The sequence below is a fragment of the Pholcus phalangioides genome, unplaced genomic scaffold (genome assembly GCF_987345545.1).
Source record: "Pholcus phalangioides strain wild (caught in Gottingen) unplaced genomic scaffold, Ppha-v1.0 ptg000011l_1, whole genome shotgun sequence".
NCBI lineage: Eukaryota > Metazoa > Arthropoda > Arachnida > Araneae > Pholcidae > Pholcus > Pholcus phalangioides.
In genome coordinates, this window is record NW_028301604.1 from 25,134,417 (window position 1) to 25,152,034 (window position 17,618).

General features: G+C 38.6%; 1 protein-coding gene across 2 annotated transcripts in view; it reads left to right on the forward strand.

The window, feature by feature from the left end:
* Positions 1-17,618, forward strand: part of hlk (hulk) — a 350,573-nt gene that overhangs the window by 247,914 nt on the left and 85,041 nt on the right. For both annotated transcript variants that reach the window (XM_089239381.1, XM_089239380.1), the window contains exon 28: positions 7,332-7,373. In XM_089239381.1, the coding sequence (XP_089095507.1) occupies positions 7,332-7,373 (42 nt within the window). The remainder of the gene's footprint in view (positions 1-7,331; positions 7,374-17,618) is intronic.

Consider the following 17,618-nt stretch of genomic DNA (forward strand, 5'->3'; position numbering starts at 1 on the left):
CAACTTGCGGCCAGGAAAATATCGTCCACATACAAGAAGAGATGAATGTTGGGGGGCAAATATGAAGGTAAATCAATCGTAAATAAAGCGAACAGAAGAGGCGATAACGAAGAGCCTTGCAGGAGATCAGTAGTAGGTGAAAACGTACTGGATTTCAAATAAAAATACAACGCCACAACAGGCAAATTGCCCAACGAGGTGGCTGACTTAAGAACATCATGGATCCCCGAGCCATTTTTTGGAGGCCCTACCTACTACTGCCTCTCCAGTGAATAAAATGGAGACGGTTGATGAGATATTCATAAAGTCACGATAGAAATTTCTTATCGAACCCCATTCGTGCTAACTTGTTAATTAGAAGATCATAACGAACAGAATCATACGCTGCTTTCAAGTCTAAGGCGATGAGATACAAGACATGAGAGTTCTTGAAGGCATCCCAGATAGTGGACACAATGTCTCGTAAACATGATTCTGAACCGGTTTTGGGACGAAACCCATAAAAACAGGGAGAAAACAAATTAAATTCGAATGATATTTAATTTAAACTAAAAAGAATGAGGCGTTCGAAAATTTTGTTCACAGTATTAATCAAAGTGTGAGGTCTAAAAGCAGAGGGTTCTGATGGTGAACGGCCAGATTTTGGAATAAAGACAATTCTGCCTTCCTTAAATGAAGGAGGGATATAATTAGATGACCATAATTCGTTGAACGCATGTAGAAATTCCAGACCTTTTTTGGAAGACTTTTATAGACTCGTAGTGGGATATTGTCTGGACCCGGAGTACTCGACCTTCCAGTCCGAAGAGCTCGCAATAATTCTATATCTGTACACGGCATATCCATATGTTCACCGAATGAATAAGGGGGCTCACAAAGACGTGAGGGGGAACCCTACGACCGTACGGGAAATGATGATCTCGGAAGAGGTCAATTTGATCAAGAGCATCGGCATAAGAGTTTTGGGCAATGACAAAAATATGATGAGAGTTATCAAAAGATTTGTTTGCGACATATCTATGACGTCTTAGTGTTGAGTAAATCTTGGAAGGCGGAGAGGAAGGAAATAACTCATCTGAAAGAAGTTTAACTCTCAGAGTACGAAGGTGGCGACGAAATTTAGCGGACAACCGTTTGTATGAGACCCAGTTGTCTTGCAAAAGAGAAAACCTAAAATGAAGAACGGCCAGTTTCTTCTCCTTAAGGAGAAGACGCCCATCTTTATCAAGAGGAATACGAGGGTGACGAGGGCGCCTGGTGATAAAAGAATTATTTTGAACCGTTTCAGAAATGGAAGCATAAAGAGTATCAAAAGGTGCGTTAGCGGAAACCCTACTTAAATCTTTAAGTAAAGATGCCCAACGAATTTTTTATGAGTAGCAGATATTAAAACTTGTCAATGAGGAGAATGAGATCATAGCTGGAAGATGATCACTACCAAATAATGATGACAACGGTGACCAGGATAGTGAACGATGAACCTCAGGCGATGAAAAACACAAATCCAGATAGGATTGCGTGGAAGCACCATAATAAGTAGGGCAGGTGGGAGGAGGAGTAAGGCAAACGTTATTGGATAAATACCAGTTATAAAGAGCTCGGCCAGCAGTTGAATCAAAATGCGAAGTCCACGCGGAGAAATGAGCATTAAATGAGCATACACCAAGAAGAACAAAGTCCTTGGAAATAAAATTGAAAATTTCATTAATAGCTGTAAAAGAGAAAGGAGATGAGGGACGATCTGTAAAAAATATTTTAACAATAAGGAGTTCAAACGACGAGTCCACTCTTTTCCAAATAAATTGGAAGGGGTAGATTGAATGAACTGCAACCACCCCCGAAATCATCAGGTCTATCAGCACGATATATATGAAAACCAGGAAGGAAGAAATTTTTTGATGGCTTCAAAAAAGATTCCCGAAAGCATAAAGCATCATAATCCAACATATAATTATGTATCGCTAAATATTTAGATGAAATACCCCTACATTCCACGAGATAATCTTGATATTGCTGTCAACATTATTCATTATATAGCAAATAGAAAAAAAAAATAAGAGGGAAAAACATCTAAAAATATCCCAGACTTTAGGGGGGAGGGAGAACAAGTTTGAACACGATAACAATGAAATCCTTTCACTGAATGCAGAAAGAAAAACAAGAGAAAAAAAACCCCGCCATAACAAAGGCAAAAAACATCGCTATCTACTTGATAACAAACGGGGGGACAATCAAGTGCGGGATTGGGGCTCAGACCCCTTTTTTTGTCTTTTGATTGTTCGACGCTGCTTCGCTCTTTCCGCGGGCGAAATGAACTCGAATTCACTAGACAGAGACATCGGAGACCGACAGGATCTTTTTCAGAAGGAAGAGTGTCATTAACGTTTATATCAGAAGGACCGCAGGCCTCTATGTCCACAAGTGCACCGTCTGAAGATGACATGCACGTATTTTGGAGCGATGACTGAACTGCGCTCACGATCACCGGTATCAAGGATCTAATTGAGTTGTAGAAGGATTCTTGGAGAATAGAGTTCAGCTCCTTGAGAACGATTTCTCTAAGAGCGTTTATCTCTGCATTAACCAGGGATCTGATCTCCAGTTTCAAAGAGTTAATGTCCGACGAAGTTTAAATATTGGCTCGACCAATATACGACGTATCATTGGATTTACACCTGGTTCGCGCAATGTTTATGGGGACACAGTTTTCAGCTTTGTATTTGAGGACTTTCGCTTCAAAGATAAATGTCGGGCAATTCCGGTCAGTGGCAAGGTGAGAAGCTTTGCAGTTTATACAAGAAACAGAGTTTTGACATTGGTCACATAGTCATGATTATAGCACACTTTTTACAAAACTGATTAGTAGCTCTACAAAACTTTTTTCGGTGCGAGTAGCTAAAACATTTTCGGCATTGATTTGGTTGATCGATGAAACGACAGGGATGGAAAATTAGGAGCCACAATTTAACCTCACTTGGTATACATTTACCAAGAATCGTGACTAATACCGTGTGCAAGGGATTGTTGTCTTTGATGAAACGACGGACACTGATAACCTGGAGGTTTTCACTTTGGAGCTCATCTGCGATTTCGCAAACTGGAATATCAGTAGGGACATTCTTAAGAAAAAATTTAGATGAGATGGATTCCGTAAGAAGGAAAGGTTTGACGGGAATATCAAATATATTGTCTATCTTCAAGACCTCCTTAACAATTTGTGGATCACCTGTGGTAATCAGAAGCTCACCAGCACGGGTGAAACGAATTTCATGAATATTTTTGGGGTTAGAAATTTGGCCACAAATGTATTTCTTCAATTCAATAGGTCTTGTTTTCGGAATAGCTTGCAGACAGGAAAGTTTGATAGTAAACAGACACGCAGGTTCAGAATGATCGATGATATCCACGTCACAAATCGAGGACGACCAAACATTAAAAGGGTTAGGCACCTTACCTGTGCTGGCCGAAGTGAAGGTCTCTGTCTTGGCAGAATTCATGGTTGTTTAGAACGCTTTGGTACTTTAACCAGAAATTCTATTAAATTATTCTTGTTCTTGAAAATGGCATGAGAGAGATGACCACGTGGGAAAACAGAGACCTTACCTTGAGACCGAACTTTATAAAATTTCACTTTGAATCGAAAATAATTTACGAAATATCAAAATAAATAACCACCGAACCACTAGAAAAGTATAAAATAATCCAAACACGTTGAAAGGAAAAAACGAGAAAAAAAAATTTACGAAAAACACGAATAAACACTAACACTGAGGAACTAACACACGTGCCTCCAACAACACAACCTTCCGTCGGTTTTCCTCAATAGCCTTACCGATATCGTGGGTAAAGTCCGGCCGGCTGCGGTCGCGGTTATTGAACTATTGCCAACCAGAAATACAGAATATCCGAAATAATCCCTATTGTGTTACGATATGCCACTGAGCTATAAGTAAACTTATAGCTCAGCGCGATATGTAGATCAACAGGAATGACGTCATAGTTTTCCCGATGCGCCGGAAGTAACTCGTTCACTCAGTGTGCCGAGAACAAACCTGTTTTCGGCTATTATAAATAGGCTGAATAAACCTGAAATTTGGCATTCAACCTCCTAACCTCTGAGCAGTACGATCTTCTCCCTCCTCCCAGTGGGGATGATGGCTGAGTAATCTTTACTAACAACTAGATGATGATGATGATGACGATGTGTTAATACTAATATAAAAACGTGATTTACTAAGCCAGGCTACTCCGGGTAGTTGGTTCAAACGTAATCTTCTAGTCATTACTAGTCAGTTACTGTGTGTTCTAGTCAGATGGAATGTGATTCCTAGAAAGAGCCGTTGAACCCTACACTGATTCAGCAACCTGCACTTATGTACAAATAAGTCTTCAACGTGGCGCCGACTGCTGTGATTCAACGAGGTCTACAAGTGCTGCACTACTTGATGCTCCGATCCCTATAGGTTCCTGAGGTGAACTATCTCGAGAGGTCAACGTTGTCCGCCTCACCTGAAAATAAGGACACTTCGTTCTTGATGTTGGACATACGAGTTGATCAACGATGTCACGCTGTTAATAGGAGCTGATCCACGGCTGTATTTGGGTGAGACCTAATCTTGTCGTTTTGCGTATCGTTGTCGATTTCAGAATTAACATGTAATCATTTGAACTCTAACGTATAACTTGTTCTAAGTACTTGTAACAATAAATGTTTTGATCTGGAACTTGCCTAGTTCATTTGTTACCTGTTGGATCTTTGAATCACGGGAATGTAGCTTAACAACATCGCTACACTGCGACAAATTGAACGCGACGAATTGTCCCGCCACAAGTTGAGTACGACGAATTGACTTAGTCCCTGCGCTAACCCCTCAATGGGAGACTCACTGCGTTAGCAATTTTTTCTGTGGTCATGTCGCCGTTTTCCTGTGTCAGGAAAGTTTTCTGAAAAGGACGAACCGGGTATCGAACTCGTGACACCTCTAAACATCCTTTGGTACTTTAGGCAAGTATCTTATCGACCGGGCTACCGCACCCAAATTTCTGTTGAAAATATACACATTGATTGCATGCAATGTTTAGTCACTGTTATACAAATAATAAATACTTAATATGATTGTAAAATAATTTTCTGCTCTCTGCAGAATTATTTTGGACATTTGTATGTATGTAATTTTTCTTGTAAAATATACAATATAGAGCATAGCATAAAAGCTGAAAGAAAAACCATAGAACTATTTTATATTATTCAATTCACGATGATTCTCGACCTTCCAAAATTTCTTCAACTGTTTATACAGGGTGTTATTAATGGACCGACAAACTCGGAGGGTTTTTAGTAGGCATCAAGAGGAACAAAAATTGCAATGGAACATGGTGTTGCAAACCACATTGAGAAGGTGAAAATCATGAAAAACGCATGCAGGTTTCGACGTCACGCTGGAACGACAAAAAGTACAATAATAACTACTGAAAGATTTGAGTAATTATTACAAGAGTTGTTAGAAATGGCGGTAGCTGACGTCATTTCAGAGTCTACAACGACGTAAAAACGATTCCCGGACGCGCTCGAAGATACCAGGTATGCTTTTGATGTCTTCCGCAGCGACGACAATCCGCGCTATGAGATCCTCTGGTGTGTGCACACGATATTGCTGTTGGTACATCCGCTGTGCTAAGCGTCTATTGCCATCTGCTCGACCGTAAATCAGATGCATATCAGCGTATTCCTGGTTTGTGTAGTCAGCCATCACGGTACTCATTGAAATAGGCAACTAACTGCTACACGTGCTTACTACCGCAATAGCACTAATTAACGTCGTCCGCAGCGCGTGATCCTACCCCAGCTCATGCGTTTCGCGACGCTGCTTACGTCAGATATGGTGAGCGAACCCACAAACGCAATCAGCAGTCAACTGGCATCCACCTTTCTTCTCCTCTGGACACATGCGTTTTTAGCGATTTTCACCCTCTCAAAGTGGTTTGCGTCATCATGTTCCATTGCAATTTTAGTTCTTGATGCCTACTAACAACCCTCTGAGTTTGTCGGTCCATTAACAGAACACCCTGTAATATGTGTATAGTTATGAAAAGAGTATAGCGGATGTTTATAACAAATGGGTGTTTAAAAAGTTTTGTTCTTTTACATCATATATGTAATGTTTATTTCTATTATTATTAGAATTATCTAGGTGATCTGATACTTAAAAAGCAATACCCTTACTGTGCATAACATTAGAATATATCTAGCAATCAAAATCTTGAATTGTAGGACTAAAATGTCCTTTAATTTGGCAGTGCTGATTGTACACGATGCTTGAAAAACTCCTATAGCTTATTATTATATTTACAAGCATTTATGATGCAATGGTTGTTTTTCAATTGAAGCTATATCTAAACGTGCAAAACAGTGCTTTGGATATGAAGTCTTGCAATCTCTGCTTTGATTTAAAAATTCTCTTTAAAACTCTGGATTCATACAACCTAAGCTAAAAAATTTTTAGGTGAGGATAAATGAGTTTAATTAGTGTGTATTAACACACATATGCTGCACGAGAATTTTGAATATGGAAAAAAATTTTGGGTAGATCAGAAAATTTAAGATATCAAGTTAGAGATATTTTGTACTCAGTAATTTTATATGGTAATTCAAAATATAAAACACTGCAATCTCCATATAAAAGTAAGTTTTTTGTTATTTAACATATTTATTAGGTTACAAAAACTATTTGACAACATTGGCAATAAGTTTTTGACTGTTTTAATACTGAGTTGGCTTCTGAGGTCAAAATCTGACACTCATCTCTTATCACACAAATTTTGAATGAGCAGCTCTGTTTCGCTTAGTAAATTGAACACACGAAACCAGTAGTTCAAATAAAATGAACCATAAAGTTATGTATTATTTGTTCTAGATTATTTTTATATTGATTCAAAATTGCTAATTATATTTTTGTTTAAATTATTGTAATAAATTAGTGTTTAAAAATAAACCAACTTTTTTTAATATTACAATGTTTTATCATCACCTATTGTGTTCAAAATAATATCCAAAAGCATTTATTTAGTTTTTTCGACAGTTTTTGACATTTTAAACCAGTTTTTGACCCTTGTCATATCAAAAACCCAACCCTGCCTAGCACGAGGTTCAGTTGAAAATATTTAATCAAATATGATTAATATATTGGGGCTTACAAACAGTATTTCTTTGCATGCAACTGCAAAAAATGTTCTCATTCATGAAGTAGATGTATTTCGTTTTTCGTATTTTCGTTTGTCAAACAACCAATGATGGTGAACCAGTGTTGATGATTTCTTTCTTTGCATTACAGATGATAAAAAGTTATGTAGCAACTGTGATGATGAGAATATTGGTAAGCAATTGATTTTGAAATAATCCATAAGAATAATTCAAAAACATTTATTGCACTTTTTTATAGTTGGTGAAATACTGTATTTTTGCATCTAGCTGAATCAAGAACATTGATCAAGTTATAAAATGTATGCTAAATTAACCTTAAATTGGGGGGGGGGGGACTTAATTTTGAGATGAGAAGTGTACATATATAAATACTGATATTTTTTTTTTTTTTTCTGTTATAGTATTCTCAGAGTGGGTCAACAATGAAATGAAATATGCTATAAAGTCACACCAAACAGTAATTTCGGATGCATGTAAAGGGATTGCTCTTACCAGACCAGAATTAGAGGTCATTTGCCAATTCCCATCCCTTTAGGGATTGACTTTTCGGCTTAAAAACTAGCCAGAAAGGCCTATGAAGAAAAAGACGAGTTCGTACATGTCGTACATGTGTGTGTTGCATGTTGTGCGTGTAAGTCAGTAGAAGAAAATTTTTGTCGAAATCGGGGAAGCTGGTCATAAAATGCAAAACTTATGTTGATTTTTCCTGAAAATTTTGTCTGGACGGTCTTGTTACTTTTTTTAATGAAATTAAATAAGGTAGGAAATGTGCTCTGCTTCCGTGACGTTATTACGCTTCGACATAATCTAACCGTATTGTGTTGAGATGAGTGAACAGCATTGGCTTAAAAATACTCGATTATTAGCAAAGTTCAAAATACCAAAAAAATTAGTGGGTAGGAGAAAAATCAAGATGAGAGTTATTAATTTTATCAGTTCAGGAAAAAATAGATTGAGAGAATTTTTATTTGGTTTTTCTAATTATTTTTGGGCAAAATAACCCTGAAATAATACTTTATTTCAAAATACTTTTTGATAGAGAAAAGATGATGAAAGGAAACAAAGAAAAAGTAAAATTACCAAAATGTTGAGAGATTTCCTAAATATCTCGTTGAACTGATTTTTAGCTTTTTTACTCGTGCCCGCCTACTTAACGAGTATATTTCCGGCTTCGATCAGAAATTTATGAAAGATAGCCTTCTCTGTGAGCTATTTCTCTCTCTCTAACGATATCCTTCATGCCGGATTTCGCAAATTCATTCGTCTCATACGTGGAATTGAGACTGGCCACCGAATCATCCGAGTCCGATAAGACGGACATAGCACCAGGCGTTACGACTGCTGGTTTTCGGCATCGGCTATTGTGATTTTTTTTTCGTTCCGATCGAGAGCGACTTTGCCTCAAGATGTATTTTTTACCAGAGTCCAATATTTGTGAACTTTTCCGCCAAGTCGGTAGATACATCTGCGAAGTCCGTAGAGTTGAACTTTACAAAATTTTGAGACGAGTCAAGAATTTTTTCCAAGTTTTCTCCCCCAACTCGTTCCAACAAGTTCCTGAATTTTGTCAAAGTTTTCCACGAACTCCGTAGAGTCAACGAAGTTGGTGTTATCATCCATCGCGGACTTAGCCGAATTTTCACTTATCACTGATCTCAAGTCTTCGTTTTGTTTACTTGCATAGTATTTTCGCCACTCACTTCTGGTGAGAAAAAAGTAGTATTTGAATACTTTTTTGCAGATTTTTTTAAAGGGGAGGATGCGATTTTATCCATTTTTTTGTGGCTACGAGACTGATTTTATTTCCTTGCGAATTCTAGCCAGTTTTTTTTTTATGGAACTCCCAGCCGTGGAAGACACTTGGATGATTTTTACCACAATTACAGCCATGGCCCCCCACATCCTGTAGCGGGGCCCCCAGGCTGGGATTTTTTGCGGACCCATCGGTCAGACTTTTGATGGGCCCCTTCTGTAGCTAATTTATAGCGTAAAAAAGCAAAAAAATGATGATAATCGCCCCGGGCCCCACGGCTAGAGCCCTGTCAGCCCCCCCCCCTATGGGGGGACCATGATTACAGCATACTGGTAAATCTACTTCGTGGATGTTTTGCTCTGTTTAACGTCGTGGGACCTCACTCTCTAGAAAATCGTCGAGCAGAAGAGCTCTATGTGGCCTCGCGTTATCGTCTATTAAAATGAACTAGGGGCCAACTGCACCCCTGAAAAGGCGAACATAGGGCTCCATGACCTCATCCCTATACCTCACACCAGTCACAGTGCCTCTTTCAAAGTCATGGAGAAGTGTGATGCCTGCCCAGACCATTAAACCTCCTCCACCATAATGGTCGATTTCGCGGACATTGGAGGGTAGGTAGCGGGTCCCTGGTTCTCTCCATATGAACGTACGGCGAGAATCGGTGCTTAGGCTGAACCGGGACTCATCAGTGAAGAGAACGGTCGGCCATTGATCCATCCTCCAATCTCTATGCTCTCTGCACCATGATAAACGGATTCTCCTGTCCGTAGAAGTGAGCGGGACGCAAACAGCAGGTCTTCTTGCAAACAACCCTCTCTCATGAAGTCTTTTGGAAACAGTCACCCTTGATACACGGGTTCCAGTGGCTGCATACAAGTCACGAGAGAGCTGAGAAGCTGTAGCACTCCTGTTACGCCTCGCTATAATCGATAAATGGCGATCTTCTCTGGCCGTCGTGGCTCTTGGACGACCTTGCCCAGGCTTTCTCTCGATGGATCCGGTATCCTGGAACCGTTTCCATAAGTTACACACGACGCTGGGCGTTAAATTGAACTCTCTACAAATCTGGACTTGAGATTGGCCTGCTTCTAGCCTCCCCACAATTCGCCACCTCATTCCATCATCTAAACGTTGGTGGTTACTCATTTTTACTGTTACAATTTGAAATTAACCGATTGCTGCAAAATAACACCAAGAAATTCGCCGAGGTGTGCTAGCGAACGAAATGCGTCTTCACTTACGCGCGCTTATTAAGCCTGTTTCTTTACTGGCTCAGGCTACACACACGTGTACGCAAAGCCGCTTGAAAGATGCTGCAACTCTTAATGCAGCTTTGCGTGTACGCTTACGTATTTGACGTACAAGATTTGCATTTCTGTTCAGAAGCAGTGGTTTTACATTCAGTCCAGTTCTTTTCATGAAATTCGATAAAATATGCAAATTCTCTTAATTTATTTCACCAGTGTAGATGAAAATGCACCTCATCTAGCAAAAGAATTTTTGAAAGTCAAGTAGCTTCAACTTCATTTTGTCAAGAAATGTGAAAACAAATCAATCGAGTGCCATATTTGTTGCATTGGACTTGTTGCACGTGACCAGTATTGTATGGAGGTGTGACGGTGTCGACTGGGGAAGGGGCACAAAAAGGAAAACAATTAAATTTACGATTAAGGACTATTTTTGCGTTGTGTTTTGTGACGTCCGTGAACAAAGAAATTGACCATTGAAAATTAATGGAATACACACAAAAGGGGTTAATAATAACAAATTAATTTAGTAAATTAACAAATAAAACAAGAGCTATTCGAAGAAGAGATCCTTATCCAACATGATATAATACCATCGCAAATACATGAACTTGTCATGCCGAATGTTAAATGATTAATTAACTCCATAAAAATAAAAATTGAATTAGTTATTGAGAGAGATAATTCCGAGACTATATTGATACGGCACTCACCACCAAATCTTTCAGATCCACCTCAGTCCTCATCGTCCATATTCATCACCAGAGATTCCCTCTTTCGTTCTACTCGCACTTCCTTCTCGACTACAGGGAAAAAGACCCCGTTTTTAGCAGCGTCTCACCTTATATAGGCCCGATGGTACCAGCGGTTCCTCAGAAGAATTGCTTCTCGGAACTCGCCGGTTCCCTTCATGTCGGCGGCTCTATTATTACGAGAGACCGTCGTAAACTGTAACACCATCTGCGTCTCGCGGTGTTACAGTGGGACGCGAGTATTTGATCGTTCCGCAAGACTTCTCAAACAGTGAAATAAACATGCATCCAGCTCTTAACCCTTTATTGGGCCATATTTTCTTGTAATGATATATTAAAATATTTTTGGAATTGAGACTTATTTACAAGAAGAAATGCGTTTTGCTTATTAGATAATTAGCTAATTTTTTAAAATTAATTTCAACTGAAATCATCTAGATAAATCTTTTTTTTTTTTTTTGCTTCTCTGAAGTTATTAATAGATGGCAACTGTAATGAGAGGTGGTAAAATAGCTTACGATGAACATTTAAAAGTTAATGAATTTGGTGGGAAGTGTAGTTACCATGGCTTTATAAAGGGTTAAGCAACTACACGGGCACAGTTATTTGTCGTGTTCCAACTGTTAACGATCCTGTTTCTTCAAACTTTCAAATCGTTGACTTCAGTGCATTAACTGAAAGAGGACACTTGTGAAAATTCAGATGGGTTCTAAACCCGCCAAGAATGACTACTATTACTATTTAACCATACATGCACCTCGTAAACATTCCTCTGCAGAATTTCTAATGAATTGGTACATGCCGCAAGGTATGTTCAATGAGTGTGTGTGGGACCCTAACCTATTATGTTGTGAAAGTTAAGAGTGTACTGTGTTGTAGTGTTGCTGCCATCCGGCTTCTATATTTTAAAGTGAAAACGGCATATAAGTGAGTTTTCGCGTTATGTAAGTATCGTGTAAGAATGACTGCTGCATTTGACTGGTGAAAGTAAAATAATATCACAGACAATGTAACACAGATAAATCAGCAGCATCTCATGCACACGTAATGTCTGGCTGAAGTTTTTATAAACCTAATTTAGCGCAAAGCTCTTTAGCGTTTTATGTCACTTTTCTGCTATGTATGCCCCTATCAGTGAATTTTGGATTTTTTTAAATTTCACTTCTGGTTTTTCAAAGTTCTTGGACAAACTCAAATGTTTTGTTGTTTGACATAAACATTTCTCACTGAAATTGTGAATGCATTGATGACTATTTCATTGTTTGTAATTGCGTAGAAGTATAATTTTTCTCCCACAAGATCCTTTAAAAGCCATTTTTTTTAAGCAAACACAATTTTTAACCTTCTTGGCTGTTTCATTTTTGTTTTTCTTAATCAGTAAAATATATTTCAGCTTCATTTCTGCAAGAAAAAATTGCCAACAAGGAATTTAAATTACATTTAAATAAAAAGGAAAAATAAGTCTAGTTCAGACGAAGTTTTTTCGTCCTTATTTCTATTCATGACCGATTTCGATATCGAATATAAAATAGTGGTATTTTCATGTTTAGGACTGAATAGTGTGTGTGTGTAAAATATGCATGATCACAAACAAGAAGAAGAATAAGGATGTTTTCTTAGGTGGGGAAAAATATTTTTCACTATCACAAGCATGGCCCCCACATGGGAGGGGGCTGACCCGGGAATCAGGGGGATCCGTGGAAAGATCTTTTTAATTTTTTTTTCTTTCAGATATGTCCCATAGGAAAATAGACAGCACTCTTTAATACCAATCATATCAATTTGTTCTCGTATGGACGGATATCTTGAACTACGTACCTTAGATCTCATTGAAATTTTTTTTAACTATGCACATGTACAAGTAAACGAAAAAAAATGAAACCCCTCCCCCGGAAACGAAGAAAAGAACATTGTACAAGCACCCCCCCTCCCCCGGCTCTCATGGCAGTCGTTCTCCTAGGAAGGAAGAAGAAAAGACATTGTGATGGTCAGTTGTTCGAAATCTTTTAGTAAAATAGTTGAACGAGTTTGCGTACAGAAAGGATTAATTTTTTTCCCACGTGGATGAATCCTACGGTTCTAGCCCAAAAGAACGGTAAGCAAAGCTAAAAATTTGAATTTTTGTTAAATTTTTATTTTGAGCATTAAGAGTTAACTGTAATGAATCTATATCAGAAGAGTTTGGCCCTGCATCGAGGCCAGTTGCGATGTTTGTTGAATTGTGTTTCATAAGTTTAAAAACGATTATTTTTAATAGGGCATATCTACACCTCGTTCATACGTCACTCAGTTATAAAACTTTCATGTTTATACGACGTTTATCTTGGGTAGCAATTGGTAACAATACATTTTAAACAACAATACAACAAATACGTTTTAATGTTAAAATATTTCATTCATTTATTTAACGTAAAACCTCAATTATTCGACGTTTTCACTTCGACTCAAACTCGGAAACTTTTGAAAAAAGAAAAACGTAATTTATATCCATCAAATGCGCACGAAATTTTTGTATGCAGTGAAAAAGCGTTGCTGCAACAGTTCTAGCATATTGTCACAGTAAAAGACATAAATTTTAGGGTGATTGCTGACGTATACGAAAATTGCCAGTGAGATGGCTGATGACCATTTAGAGTGGAATTAGGTGATTTGTTTATTGCCTCTTTCTGAGAATACGCAGATGTGGAGAGTCCCGAAGAAATGGGTTTGAATTGTTTTGACGGCCATATGACCAATTCAGAATTTTTTCTCTCCCTATGTTTTCAACGTTATCCCGAGAGGGTGAGAAAGTCTACTGTAAGCATTTGGGGGGTACAGGTCTACCGAAAATAGGTACACATGCACAGCAAGTTCTTTCAATCATTTCCTGTAGAACTTTCTTTCGATGTGGTGCTTTGCTTGCTGACAGGGCCGTCTTAAGAGCATCATGGGCCTCCGGGCCAATTGATTTTGCTGAGGCCCAACCTATTCTCGAAAATTTCAATTTTTGTGAGGCCCCCGGGCCGTGCTCGGGTAGGTCCATGCGTTCAGACGGCACTGCTTGCTAACTGTGTCAAATTCGTCGTTCGTAATGTCGGAAAAACAAAAAACGCTCTCTCTAAAAAAACTGGAAATTTTGGAAGAATTCAACAAGAATTTTAAATTGATAACGAAAGTTCATCTTGCAAACAGGCCCGTCATTTAGGGGCCGTATTTATATATATACAAATATATATATACATACATTGAGTACACGTGTTTCCCCCCCTGGAAGAATTTTGATTCCCCCCCCCCTGGAAAAAGTTGCAAACCAGTTGAATATGTTCGTTTCAACTTTTTGAAACGATTATAAAGTAGAGAAACAACCGAAGAGCAAGCTCCTGATTGATAATCATCTACTGCAAAAAAAAAGTCCAAGATGGGGAAATTTTTGCAAGTCGAGAAGATTTTGTTGCAATTTTGTACTCAATGTCGTGTCCCAAAGGTAATGTTGTGCCAAATTTTATTTCTTTATATGATTTGAAATGTGATTTAATTTCCTCTCAAATATGAAATATTTTTTTAGAACAGAATTGGAATTCAACTAAACGCATAAAATTTTATAACATTTTATATGTATGGGGGGGGGGGATAATTTTTTAAAAAGGCTGTTATATTCACTTCGACTGATACATGGCCTCTCATACTTTGACTCGGCCTCTTGAACGTCGTATAAACGACTGTAACAGAATTGTAAAGTTGCTCAGTTGAATAAATGAAGTGAACATAAACATTTGATTTATTTCAATTTTCACACACAATTTTTCAGGCCGGTGCTTCAACCAAGGCCAATGAAAATAGTTTTCAGTATTATTACTTTAACTCTTTAATGCACTAAATTTATTTATTCTTTTTGCACGCCTGTAGTGAATCGCCTGGCATAACGGAATCGCTTCGTTTTATCAAAAAAATCATTGCATGGAATAACTTCACGTTAAAGCAGGGCGTCTCAAACTTTTTCCACCTGAGGCGCCCTTTCTCCCTATTCAATGCTTATCCGCGAGCTCCACCGGCTCTCCAGAGCTGTTTAACAAAGAATATTTTCGAAAACTTCACACCATGGCAAAGGTTGGAGGCGCACAGTTTGAGAACCCGTGCGTTATAGGAATAATCTTTGATGTTCTAAATTGAAGTTAAACGTTTGGATAGAAATTTTGTTTTGTGTAAAACACGTTTCAAACTGGTTCGTCATGTGTAGAGATTCTACAGTAGTTTCATTTGGTGTAGTATGAGTATACTTGCTTGCTTGGTGAACAACGAAACTATAGAGATGCGGTGGATATCTTATCTGAGAGAAACTAAGGATAAATTTGATACTGTGCATATATATCTATATATAATTGATTTTCTGTCTGTGTGTATGTTCTCTATACAAATCCACAATTTTAGATCGATCGTCGCCGAAATTTGGATATATACCAAACAGGGCCCGGATTGAACGATAGGCTACTTCAAAAGTTCGTCAGAGAAAGGCAGATACCCGAAATGGACGAAAAGTGGTCGGGCAACAATGGTTTCTGGGCCTCAACAATCACTTTCGGAATGTTTACTTTGATTACCGTGGTTCCCTAGTAATGCGTTTTACACGTGCCTTTACAATGGCTTGTCACTTCTTTAATCCTGCCAGTATTATATATTTATTCCTTTGTAATGGTTTGCCACTTTTCCAATCCTCCCAATAAATGAAGAAAACACGGGCAGCGCCGGGTATTGTAGCTAGTATTATGCATCATAAAACTGCAGTGAAATCTCAGTATAACGATATTCTGCGGACGAAGGAAAATATACCATAATATAGGTATTATCGTTAATCGAGAGACGTTGACATTGAACACTAGCCATCAGGGCCGCAACTAAATGCTTGATCAGCTGAGGTAAGCACATATTTTGACATTTCCCCCCCCCCTGTAATTTTGAAGAAGAGGCTATAAAAGGTGAATTTTGCGCACTCTTCTGGTCCTGGGCAAGATACCTGCTTGCCCCCCCCCCCAGTTGCGGCCCTGCCGACCATGGATCACGATCACCATTGGCGTATGCAAAGGGGGTTTAGGGTTCTAACCCCCCCCCCCTCCCAGAGCCGAGATTATAGGAAAAATTATTATAAAATTATTGCAGGAAAAAAGAACGTAACCCCCCACCCTCGTGAAAATGGCAATACGCCTATGGCAATCACAAGTTTCTATGGGAAAACCATATCGCCTAACCAATTCGTTCTTTCAACTGGCCCATAGGGGAGCTCTATTGTATTGCGTAAAATTATATACAAATCACATAATCATATCTCGAAATGTGGCACACACACAATTATATTTATTATTTAGTTTAAATAGACATCAAACCTCGATATAACAATATTCTACGGACCAAAAAAAAAATATTGTGGTAGAGGGATTAAAGAGGTAACATTATCCTCACGTGTGATCAAATTTTTTGCTATTGTCATTTTTTCTATATCGGCATTGTTAATATTATCGGAAAATACGCTTTTATGTATTTATTCGTTACAAAAAATTGTAATTGATTAGTTTATTTATAAAATTCACTTAGATGTGTATTGTCCCTGTACAGAAGCTTACCGCATAGTGCTTTTGTGTGTCGTACACATAGTGCAGCAATACAAATAACGTTAGCTTTCGGTGATCATTTAGTGCAAAATATTGTTGTAGCGATTTCAAAATTCTCCTAAAAATATCGGGTTATAGAGGCGTTTATCATAGTAGATGATGTCGTTGTACTGAGAGTTTAACATTAAGCCAGGCAATTCCAAACAAGATTTGAAAAAAATATCATTGTAGATGTATTTATTATCGATTATCGTTGTAGCGATGTTTTGCTGCATATACAAATGCCGCATCAATGAATGAACGCCAGGGTCTCTGCCACCGGACTTATCCCGTTGCCGAGATCTCTTCCAGCCCAGCTTCGTGGCAGAGTCTGGAACAAAGTGAGTGCACCTAACAGTCTGAGTGTGTAGCTAGTGTTGTGTATGATATTTCAGTGCTGCCATCTATACTTCAAATTGTGAGTGAAGTGTAATGTTTTGAATATTTGTAACGTTGTAGGCCTGTTGCTCTCTGTGGCGAGACTTTTTAACGGGGAGAACGGCTCGCATTCGCGCCTTGAAGTTGGGAACCACAGAAAAGCCGACCACCACTGTGGGGTTCGAACCCGGATCCTCGCATCGCGAGTCCGTCACTATAACCACTCGACCACCACAGCGGCCCGCATCGTATGCAGGATTTTCTCATGGGGGGGGGGAAGGGCATTCAATATTTGTTTTCTTCCCGAAAGGGGTTTCTTTTTTTTTTTAACTGAAAAAATACACCATAATCTTTTCTCAAGGGAGGTGCACAAAATTTTTCGGGGGGGGGGGGTAGGGCCCGGCACTAGCATGTGGGGGGCCATGATCACAATTTCAAAGTCAGAACCCGATTCACAGATATAAATATCAACTGGACATCAGAATGGTACTGTTGAGGTTTACCTGAATGGTCAGGTTTTTTATTGCTGCTTTTGATGTAATACTATTTGTCAAAAACAGTCTAAAGGTTACCCTGGAGTACTTTAACAATGAAATGTATGAAGAAGGGTTCTGTGAGATGCCTCATGAGCACTTCATGTTTAGGTTTAGTTAATTTTAATAT